The sequence below is a fragment of the Oncorhynchus mykiss genome, chromosome 18 (genome assembly GCF_057628025.1).
Source record: "Oncorhynchus mykiss isolate SJ-2025 chromosome 18, ASM5762802v1, whole genome shotgun sequence".
Lineage (NCBI taxonomy): Eukaryota > Metazoa > Chordata > Actinopteri > Salmoniformes > Salmonidae > Oncorhynchus > Oncorhynchus mykiss.
In genome coordinates this window covers 76,250,531-76,262,608 of record NC_143039.1, presented here as the reverse complement: position 1 = coordinate 76,262,608, position 12,078 = coordinate 76,250,531, and the positions used below count along the sequence as shown (strand labels likewise).

The 12,078-nt window shown below is 42.5% G+C and overlaps 1 protein-coding gene across 1 annotated transcript in view; it reads left to right on the top strand.

The window, feature by feature from the left end:
* hpcal4 (hippocalcin like 4) overlaps positions 1-11,617 on the top strand; it is a 71,535-nt gene extending 59,918 nt beyond the window's left edge. The window contains exons 3-5 of the mRNA XM_036953602.2: positions 10,732-10,850; positions 11,019-11,115; positions 11,284-11,617. Coding sequence (XP_036809497.2) covers positions 10,732-10,850; positions 11,019-11,115; positions 11,284-11,481 — 414 coding nt within the window. The 3' untranslated portion in view covers positions 11,482-11,617. The remainder of the gene's footprint in view (positions 1-10,731; positions 10,851-11,018; positions 11,116-11,283) is intronic.
* Positions 11,618-12,078: the final 461 nt, after the last annotated feature.

Sequence of the window (12,078 nt, the reverse complement as noted above, 5' to 3'; positions counted from 1 at the left end):
TAGGGTTAATAAAGGCAAAGAATCCCAGTGGAGAGAGGGGAGCTGGCTAGGCAGAGACAGCAAGGGTGGTTCGTCGCTCCAGTGCCATTCCATTCACCTTCACAGCCCTATTTTGAGATGTGAGATATCACAATATTTTACAATAACGACAAGAATGGAGGAGGTCTTTAGTCCAGTCAGATTGCTAAGGCGAACACCAACATTTTGTTTTGCCCAACCTAGATCGAGGCACAGACATGGTCTCAATGGGGATAGCTGAGCTGACTACACTGACTGTGCTCATGGCAGACTCCACTAAGTTGGCAGGCTGGCTAAGGGGGTAAGGAAGTTAGGGACAATATAGGAGATAATAAATAAATAAATAGATAAACAATAATTGTTTGCTAAAATAATAGATAGGAGCAAGCTATCGCAAACAAAAAATGTATTATAATTCCTGGTTACAGGTAGCAATCCTTTGCACCAATTGCCAACATTATTACGCTTATTAATTATTAATGATATAAATTAAAATACATGAGATATTTAAATATAAATATTTTAATGGCTATGTATGAGGCAAATTGAGGTGAGAGCATTGGAAATACTTTTAGCCAATGATCTGCTTCTGTTCTGTGGGTGGCACTGCGTGCTTTTTTCCAAGGATGGTAACATCCCACATTATAGACGTCTAGTCTGCTATGCTAACTTCCCACATTATAGACATCTAGTCTGCTATGCTAACTTCCCACATTATAGGCATCTAGTCTGCTATGCTAACATCCCACATTATAGACATCTAGTCTGCTATGCTAACTTCCCACATTATAGACATCTAGTCTGCTATGCTAACTTCCCACATTATAGACATCTAGTCTGCTATGCTAACTTCCCACATTATAGACATCTAGTCTGCTATGCTAACTTCCCACATTATAGTCATCTAGTCTGCTATGCTAACTTCCCACATTATAGTCATCTAGTCTGCTATGCCAACTTCCCACATTATAGACATCTAGCCTTCTCACATTATAGACATCTAGCACTGTGTGCTCTTTTCCAAGGATGGGTCCTGGTCTCTAGAGGGGCCCTGGGATCCGAGAGGGGCCCTGGGATCCGGAGGGGACTGGGGCGGTCTGTCGGTCACTGGGATGGCAACCCGACTTTGGATGGGCTTTAGCGGGTGGAATAGTGGAGAGCAATCGGAGGGTTACTTAGTAGCAATGGTATACATGGAGGAGGTTTAATACACTGACCTAGTGAGATATACATAGAGGAGGTTTAATTTCCTGACCTAGTGAGATATACATGGAGGAGGTTTAATACCCTGACCTAGTGAGATATACATGGAGGAGGTTTAATATCCTGACCTAGTGAGATATACATGGAGGAGGTTTAATTTCCTGACCTAGTGAGATATACATGGAGGAGGTTTAATACCCTGACCTAGTGAGATATACATGGAGGAGGTTTAATATCCTGACCTAGTGAGATATACATGGAGGAGGTTTAATATCCTGACCTAGTGAGATATACATGGAGGAGGTTTAATATCCTGACCTAGTGAGATATACATGGAGGAGGTTTAATATCCTGACCTAGTGAGATATACATGGAGGAGGTTTAATATCCTGACCTAGTAAGATATACATGGAGGAGGTTTAATATCCTGACCTAGTGAGATATACATGGAGGAGGTTTAATATCCTGACCTTGTGAGATATACATGGAGGTGGTTTAATACCCTGACCTAGTGAGATATACATGGAGGAGGTTTAATATCCTGACCTAGTGAGATATACATGGAGGAGGTTTAATATCCTGACCTAGTGAGATATACATGGAGGAGGTTTAATATCCTGACCTAGTGAGATATACATGGAGGAGGTTTAATATCCTGACCTAGTGAGATATACATGGAGGAGGTTTAATATCCTGACCTAGTGAGATATACATGGAGGAGGTTTAATATCCTGACCTAGTAAGATATACATGGAGGAGGTTTAATATCCTGACCTAGTGAGATATACATGGAGGAGGTTTAATATCCTGACCTAGTGAGATATACATGGAGGTTTAATATCCTGACCTAGTGAGATATACATGGAGGTTTAACATCCTGACCTAGTGAGATATACATGGAGGAGGTTTAATATCCTGACCTAGTGAGATATACATGGAGGTTTATTATCCTGACCTAGTGAGATATACATGGAGGTTTAATTTCCTGACCTAGTGAGATCGTCGTCTTGACTTCTTTCTTATGTCATTCTAGTTAGCCCCAAAAGTTGTAAAAAGTTTTGATAGGGGATAGAATGTGGTCGGACCATCAGATAATTGGCAAATAAATTATTCTCACTGAATTTCCACGTGAGCGAGGATATTTGACATGGAATTAAATCCTATTGGATGATAACTTGTTTTCTAGCTGACTTTTTCAGACATAACAGCAGATCCCCTTATTTTATTTTATTTTAGTTTTTATTTCCCCTTTATTTAACCATGTAGGCTAGTTGAGAACACCTTTATTTAACCAGGTAGGCAAGTTGAGAACACCTTTATTTAACCAGGTAGGCTAGTTGAGAACACCTTTATTTAACCAGGTAGGCTAGTTGAGAACACCTTTATTTAACCAGGTAGGCAAGTTGAGAACAAGTTCTCATTTACAATTGTGACCTGGCCAAGATAAAGCAAAGCAGTTCGACACAAACAACAACACAGAGTTACACATGGAGTAAAACAAACATACAGTCAATAATACAGTAGAAAAATAAGTCTATATACAATGTGAGCAAATGAGGTGAGATAAGGGAGGTAAAGGCAAAAAAAGGCCATGGTGGCAAAGTAAATACAATATAGAAAGTAAAACACTGGAAAGGTAGATCTGCAGTGGAAGAATGTGCAACGTAGAAATAATGGGGTGCAAAGGAGCAAAATAAATAAGTAAATACAGTAGGGGTAATTGTTTGGGCTAAATAATAGATGGGCAATGTACAGGTGCAGTAATCTGTGACCTGCTCTGACAGCTGGTGCTTAAAGCTAGTGAGGGAGATAAGTGTTTCCAGTTTCAGAGATTTTTATGGTTCGTTCCAGTCATTGGCAGCAGAGACCTGGAAGGAGAGACTGCCAAAGGAGGAATTGGTTTTGGGGGTGACTAGAGATATATACCTGCTGGAACGCGTGCTACAGGTGGATGCTGCTATGGTGACCAGCGAGCTGAGATAAGGGGGGACTTTACCTAGCAGGGTCTTGTAGATGACACCTGGAGCCAGTGGGTTTGGCGACGAGTATGAAGCGAGGGCCAGCCAACGAGAGCGTACAGGTCGCAGTGTTGGGTAGTATATGGGGCTTTGGTGACAAAATGGATGGCACTGTGATAGACTGCATCCAATTTATTGAGTAGGGTGTTGGAGGCTATTTTGTAGATGACATCGCCGAGGATCGGTAGGATGGTCAGTTTTACGAGGGCCTGTTTGGCAGCATGAGTGAAGGATACTTTGTTGCGAAATAGGAAGCCGATTCTAGATTTAACTTTGGATTGGAGATGTTTAATGTGAGTCTGGAAGGAGAGTTTACAGTCTAACCAGACACCTAGGTATTTGTAGTTGTCCACATATTCTAAGTCAGAACCGTCCAGAGTAGTGATGCTGGACGGGCGGGCAGGTGCAAGCAGTGATCGGTTGAAAGCATGCATTTAGTTCTACTTGTATTTAAGAGCAGTTGGAGACCACGGAAGGAGTATGGCATAGAAGCTCGTCTGGAGGGTTGGTAACACAGTGTCCAAAGAAGGGCCAGATGTATACAGAATGGTGTTGTCTGCACAGAGGTGGATCAGGGAATCACTGGCAGCAAGAGCGACATCATTGATGTATACAGAGAAGAGAGTCGGCCCAAGAATTGAACCCTGTGGCACCCCATAGAGACTGCCAGAGGCCCGGACAACAGGCTCTCTGATTTGACACACTGAACTCTATCAGAGAAGTAGTTGGTGAACCAGGCGAGGCAATCATTTGAGAAACCAAGGCTATCGAGTCTGCCGTTGAGAATGTGGTGATTGACAGAGTTGAAAGCCTTGGCCAGGTTGATGAAAATGGCTGCACAGTAATGTCTCTTATTGATGGCGGATATGATGTCGTTTAGGACCTTGAGCGTGGCTGAGGTGCACCCATGACCAGCTCTGAAACCAGATTGCATAGCGGAGAATGTACGGTGGGATTCAAAATGGTCGGTAATCTGTTTGTTGACTTGGCTTTCGAAGACCTTAGAAAGACAGGGTAGGATAGATATAGGTCTTTAGCAGTTTGGGTCTAGAGTGTCACCCCCTTTGAAGAGGGGGATGACCGCGGCAGCTTTCCAATCTTTTGGGATCTCAAACGATACGAAAGAGAGGTTGAACAGGCTAGTAATAGGGGTTGCAACAATTTCGGCAGATAGTTTTAGAAAGAGAGGGTCGAGATTGTCTAGCCTGGCTGATTTGTAGGGTTCCAGATTTTGCAGCTCTTTCAGAACATCAGCTGACAGGATTTGGGAGAAGGAGAAATGGGGAGGATTGGGCAAGTTTCTATGGGGGGTACAGTGCTGTTGACCGGGGTAGGGGTAACCAGGTGGAAAGCATGGCCAGCTGTAGAAAAATGCTTATTGAAATTGTCAATTATATTCGATTTATCGGTGGTGACAGAATTTCCTATCCTCAGTGCAGTTGGCAGCTGTGAGGAGGTGTTCTTATTCTCCATGGACTTTAGTGTCCCAGAACTTTTTTGAGTTTGTGTTGCAGGAAGCAAATTTCTGCTTGAAGCTAACCTTAGCTTTTCTAACTGCCTGTGTATATTGGTTTCTAACTTCCCTGAAAAGTTGCATATCACGGGGGCTGTTTGATGCTAATGCAGAACGCCATAGGATGTTTTTGTGTTGGTTAATGGCAGTCAGGTCTGGAGAGAACCAAGGGCTATATCTGTTCCTGGTTCTAAATTTCTTGAATGGGGCATGCATATTTAAGATGGTGAGGAAGGCATGTAAAAAAAATAACCAGGCATCCTCTACTGATGGGATGAGGTCAATATCCTTCCAGGATACCCGGGCCAGGTCGATTACAAAGGCCTGCTTGCTGAAGTGTTTCAGGGAGCGTTTGACAATGATGAGTGGAGGTCGTTTGACCGCTGACCCATTACTGATGCAGGCAATGAGGCAGTGATCGCTGAGATCTTGGTTGAAAACAGCAAAATTGTATTTAGAGGACAAGTTGGTTAGGATGATATTTATGAGGGTGCCAGTGTTTTTATGGCTTTGGGGTGGTACCTGGTAAATCCATTGATAATTTGTGTGAGATTGAGGGCATCAAGTTTAGATTGTAGGATGGCTGCGGATTGCATGTCCCAGTTTAGGTCACCTAGCAGCATGAGCTCTGAAGATAGATGGGGGGCAATCAGTTCACATATGGTGTCCAGAGCACAGCTGGGGGCAGAGGTTGGTCTATAGCAGGCGGCAATGGTGAGAGACTTGTTTTTAGAGAGGTGGATTTTTAAAAGTAGAAGTTTAAATTGTTTGGGTACAGACCTGGATAGTAGGACAGAACTCTGCAGGCTATCTTTGCAGTAGATTGCAACACCACCCCCTTGTCTGAAAATGTTGTAGTTAGGCTTCTAATGTTAACGTGCATGAAACCAAGGCTATTGCGGTTACAGAAGTCATCAAAAGAAAGCGCTTGGGGAATAGGAGTGGAGCTAGGCACTGCAGGGCCTGGATTCACCTCTACATCACCAGAGGAACAGAGGAGGAGTAGGATAAGGGTACGGCTAAAAGCTATGACAATTGGTCGTCAAGTACGTTCGGAACAGAGAGTAAAAGGAGCAGGTTTCTGGGGGCGATAAAATAGCTTCAAGGTATAATGTACAGACAAAGGTATGGTAGGATGTGAATACAGTGGAGGTAAGCCTAGGCATTGAGTGATGATGAGAGAGATTTTGTCTCTAGAAACCTCATTGAAACCAGGTGATGTCATCGCATGTGTGGGTGGTGGTTGCATCTCATGTGTGGGTGAAAGGTTGGATAAGGTATAATGAGCAGGGCTAGAGCCTCTACAGTGAAATAAGCCAATAAACACTAACCAGAACAGCAATGGACAAGTCATATTGACATTAAGGAGAGGCATGCTTAGTCGAGTGATCATAAGGGTCCAGTGAGCAGTGAGGTTGGTTGGGGTCACGGAGATTCAGACAGCTAGCCGGTCCGTGGGTAGCAAGCTGGCAGAGGATGGAAGTCTGTTTTCAGCCACCTCGTGCGCTTCCGTCGGTAGATTAGTGGGGTTCCGTGTGGTAGAGGGGACCAATCCAATTGGCAAAATAGATATAGTTATAGTGACCCAAGAAAATGGTCCGATAGACCTATTCAGACAGCAGCCGATAAGACCGCTAACAATTAGCGGGCCGCAGATGGGCGTTCAGGTAACGGCGCGACGTTGTACTAATCTATTTACACTTTGCAATTCAGTACTCATCTCTAAAACAAAAACAATTTAGGTCAAAGGTCCATACTAACAAGGTAATAGAGGTAATAGAAGGACAGAACAGATAGAGAGCAATACAACTGTACCATAGAGGCTCAAAAATAAGTTAGAGAAAACAAAATTAAATGGAGGAACGTATTCAACAATGATAAAGTGTAATATTTTATAATAATAAAGACAACTGGATGGAATATGGGGAAAAATGCACCAAATTATTTTTTCATCTTCAACATAGAAATGCCACCAAAAATAATTGACTGAAACTTGTTAGAAATGACGGAGTCACTCATGATTCCCCAAAATATATTTTGAAAGAGGAAGCAAAGTATTTTAAACATATGTTTTCAATTCAGTCTCCTCCATCTCCTCTAACCGAAGCTATTGTATGGATTTTTTTTCTGTTAATAATGTAAAATTAACATCTGTACAGAAAGACTCATGTGAAGGCCAAATTACAGAGGAGGAACTTCTTGATGCAATTAAAGACTTTAAATTACGGGGAAAACTCCAGGGCTGGATGGCACACCAGTGGAAGTATACCAAACGTTTGTTTATATACTCAGTGGAGGGTTATTAGCATGTTTTAACCACTCCTATGTAAATGGTAGATTTTCAGACACTCAACGAGAAGGAATGATTTTATTATTACTGAAACAGGATACAAGTGGGAATTATAAAGATCCAGTCCATTTAAAAAATTGGAAGCTACTTACACTTCAGTGTTGTGATGCAAAAATTCTAGCAAAAATGTTTAGCGCATGTATTTCAAAAGGTATGGTCGGACGTTATTCATTCTAATCAGACAGGTTTTTTACATAGAAGATACATTGGAGATAATATAAGACAAGTACTGGAAACATTAGAACGCTATGAAAAATCTGAGAAACCAGATCTGATATTCATAGCTGACGTTGAAAAGGCCTTTGAAAAAGTAGGACTGTAGTTTAAACATACATCCCTGGATTATTTACATTTAGGAGAATGCTTTGTAAAAATGTGTTAAAATCATTTATAATGTAGTAACCCTAGGTGTAAAATAGTAAATAATGGCTTATCTTTAAATAAAGATTTAAACTGTCAAGAGGAGTAAAACAAGGTTGTCCACTATCGCCATATCTATTTATTATGGCCATTGAAAGTTTTAACTATAAAAATCTGATCCAACAATAATATCAAGGGGCTAGAAATCCTTAAAACCAAAGGTGTCATTGAACACTTATGATTCACGTTTTCTTTTAAAACCACAATTAGTATCCCTCTACAGACTCTTAGAGGATCTAGATAATTTTTCTTTCCTCTCTGGATTAAAACCAAATGATGATAACTGCACCATATTACGTATTGAATCACTAAAAAAAAATACAACTTTTACATTACCGTGTAGTTTACCAATAAAATAGTCTGATGGTGATGTGGATATACTCGGTATACATATCCCGAAAGACATACATGATCTCACTCCAATACATTTTTATAGAAATTTAGCAAAAATAGATAAGATCTTGCTACCACGGAAAATACCTTGAATAACTATTTTTTAAATTTATTTATTTTATCTTTATTTAACAATTCAGTTAAGAACAAGTTCTTATTTACATTGACGCTCTACCCAGACAACACTGGGCCAATTGTGCACCGCCCTATGGGACTACCAATCACGGCTAGATGTGATACAGTCTAGACTTGAACCAGGGACTGTCGTGACGCCTCTCGCACTGAGATGAAGAGCCTTTAGACTGCTGCACCACTTAGTAGCCATATCATAGTTGACATATTTCCTCATGGTCTTGCCTAGACCTAGAGAAACATTTTAAAAAAGTATATGAGAAAATATTCAATTTTATTTGGAACTGAAACCCCTTTTTTGTCTATATTTAAAAAAAAATATTATATCATAAATAGGACTGCTGGAGTTATATCGCACATGCAGCTAACACAGACATATGGAAATGTCTGCTCTACCCAAAATTATAACCAATGAATTGCAGCTTTACTACAAAAATGGAGGAGGAAAGTGGAAAGGGGGAATGTAAGGAACTTGTCGGTCAGCCTTGCATTAGAGACCATCATTGGTCTTTCAAAATAGTTGTGTAGAGATTTTTAGTGTACCGATTCCATGGCACATGGTTTAAGAGCTGATATTTAAAACGACGGCTGATTCAAAACTTTAAAATATTATACAGAATTCTGTCAACCAATAGAATGCTATACATATTGGAGATACAACCTTTCCAGCTCTGCAGGTTTTGCTACGAGGAGACAGAATCATTAGATTATTTGTTTTGGTATTGTCCATATGCAGCTTGTTTTTGGTCACAGGTCCAGGAATGGCTGAACAATTTCAACATTTACCCAGAGCTAACCCTGCAGATAGCAATTCTGGGCGATCTGAAAAGTCATTGTCAATCGATCAAATATATAATAAGACTTTTAGCTAAAAAAATATATATTTTTCAATTTACAATCTGTAGAAGCTATGAGAATAGAAAGGTTCAGTACTAAATGTGAAGCATCACAGCACAGAAAAATATATGGCAAATAGAAATCCAAAATGGATGATGTTGAGAGATAGATGGGAGGGGTTGAATGGAGCTGAAGGTTGGACTGGATGGTGTTCAGAGATAGATGGGAGAGGTTGAATGGAGCTGAAGGTTGGACTGGATGGTGTTCAGAGATAGACGGGAGGGGTTGAGGGGAGCTGAAGGTTGGACTGGATGGTGTTCAGAGATAGATGGGAGAGGTTGAATGGAGCTGAAGGTTGGACTGGATGGTGTTCAGAGACACCAACTCATTCAAGGGTTTTTTCTTTCTTTTTACTATTTTCTACATTGCAGAATAATAGTTTAGACATTAAAATTACTGTTAGGGATTTCCTCCTCTTCTTCCGAAGAGGAGAGGTGAGAAGGATCGGAGGACCAATATGCGGCGTGGTAAGTGTCCATGGTTCTTTAATCAGAGAAACTATACATGAACAGAATACAAAACGAGAAACGTGAAAACCCCAAAACAGTCCCGTGTGGCACAAACACTACCACAGGAGACAACCACCCAGAAAATACCCAAAGAACATGGCTGCCTAAATATGGTTCCCAATCAGAGACAACGATAGACACCTGCCTCTAATTGAGAACCACTCTAGGCAACCATAGACTCACCTAGACAACTACACTGAACACAACCCCATAAATCTAATAAACCCCTAGACAAGACGAAAACACAATAAATCACCCATGTCACACCCTGGCCTAACAGAAATAATAAAGAAAACGCAGATAACTAAGGCCAGGGCGTGACAACTACGAAATAACACATGGAATCATCAAGTAACCAAACAAAGTGTTAAACAAATCAAAATAGGTTTTATATTTGAGATTCTTCAAATAGCCACCCTTTGCCTTGATGACAGCTTTGCACACTCTTGACCACTGTGACTGATAGAAAACTGAGGAAAACACTGACGGGGTACAGACTCAGTGAGCACAGTCTGGCTACAGAGACAGGTCGTCAAAGGAAAACCTTCCCAGAGAGGCTGTTCTCACTCTGGTCCAAGATGATTGGCTGTTGGTGCCACCATTTTGTTTGTTACTTGTATACTTTGACAATGTCAGTAATTTAACTTGCCATGTCAATGACGTCTACTGAATTGAAATGTAATTAGAGAGAGAGAGAGAGAGAGAGAGAGAGAGGGAGGAATGGAGGGATTGTGATTCGTCAGTGGGAGGGGGGGAGGGAAGGGGCTGAAGGGGAAGTAGCATTAAATAGGGGGAGAAGAGGGGGAGGGAGGAAGGGAGGGAGGGGGGGTTGAAGATGAAGTAGAATTAAATAGGGGGAGAAGAGGGGAGAGGGGGAGGGAGGAAGAAGAGGAAGTAGCATTAAATAGGGGTAGAAGAGGGGAGAGGGGGAGGGAGGAAGAAGAGGAAGTAGCATTAAATAGGGGGAGAAGAGGGGAGAGGGGGAAGAAGGAAGAAGAGGAAGGACAGTGAGTACAGTGGTCCATGGGATTCCTAAAGCAGAAACTCGTTGGGAGTAGAGGGATTTACAATGTGCAACATCGTCATGGCATGCGTCCCAAGTCACATTCTATTACCTATGTAGTGCCCTACCGCTGACCATTGCCCATGGGATGCCATTTTGGGACACATACATTCATGTCCTCAGAAAACCCCACTGATATATTAAAAAGCCCTCCAGCGACCTACGTTTTTACATTGAATGACATTACACTTCTTAATCTGTTTTTTATCATGCAGTTCTTTCCGTACGGCGACGCGTCTAAGTTCGCCCAGCACGCCTTCCGGACCTTCGATAAGAACGGCGATGGGACCATCGACTTCCGGGAGTTTATCTGTGCCCTGTCAATCACCTCGAGGTACGATCCATAACACAGGTGATGTCAGGTTTGACGGTGCGCACACACACACACACACACACACACACACACACACACACACACACACACACACACACACACACACACACACACACACACACACACCTCTGCATGTTTATGTTTGACAGTTCTCTCCATCACCTCTAGGGGGAGCTTTGAGCAGAAACTCAACTGGGCCTTCAACATGTATGACTTAGACGGAGACGGCAAGATCACACGCATGGAGATGCTGGAGATCATAGAGGTCTGTGTGTGTTCGCGTGTGCTTGTCTGCATGTGTGTGTGCATCCACGTGTGGTAATTGTGTGCATCTTTCTGATAAATCACTGTGTTTGTCTCCAGCGAATGCCCCCAATCCATTCTTTACTGACCACCTCCTCTCTCTCTCTCTCTCTCTCTCTCTGTTTCCTAGGCGATCTACAAGATGGTTGGCACTGTGATAATGATGCGTATGAACGAGGACGGGCTGACTCCCCAGCAGCGCGTGGATAAGATCTTCTCCAAGATGGATAAAGATCACAACGATGAGATCACGCTGGAGGAGTTCAAAGAGGCAGCCAAGAGTGATCCCTCCATCGTCCTACTGCTACAGTGTGACATGCAGAAATAGAGGAGGGAGATGGTGAGGGAGGGAGGAGGTGAGGGAGGGAGGAGGGAGGGAGGGAGGGAGGTGAGGGAGGTAGTGAGGGAGGGAGGTGAGGGAGGGAGGTAGGAGGGAGAGATGGAGATGGCATGTTTGACCTCTCATTGTACTACTGTTGCCAAGTGATATAGAGAAGGATGGAGGGAGGGAGGAGGGAGGGGGGGGTGGTGGAAGGATGAGAGACAGGATGGACATAGGGAATCTGCAGAAGTAGGGAGGGGATGAGGGGGGTAGAGATGGAGGAGAGCAGGGTGGATAAAAATTTAAGGAGATGAAGGTTAGGAGATACATTTACTGAAAATAAAAAAGTCGCAGAGGTTTGTGGGACCAGACAGTGTGACGTTAATAGATTGAGAAAAAGAGAGAGAGAGAGGTACAGAGAGAGAGAGAGAGAGGTATAGAGAGTGAGAGAGAGAGAGAGAGGAGGGGAGGGGAAGGAAAGAGAGGGAGGGAGGGAGAGAAAGAGAGAGAGAAGTACAGAGAGAGGTACAAAGAGAGAGAGGTACAGAGAGAGAGACAGAGAGAGAGAAGTACAGAGAGAGGTACAAAGAGAGAGAAGGAGGG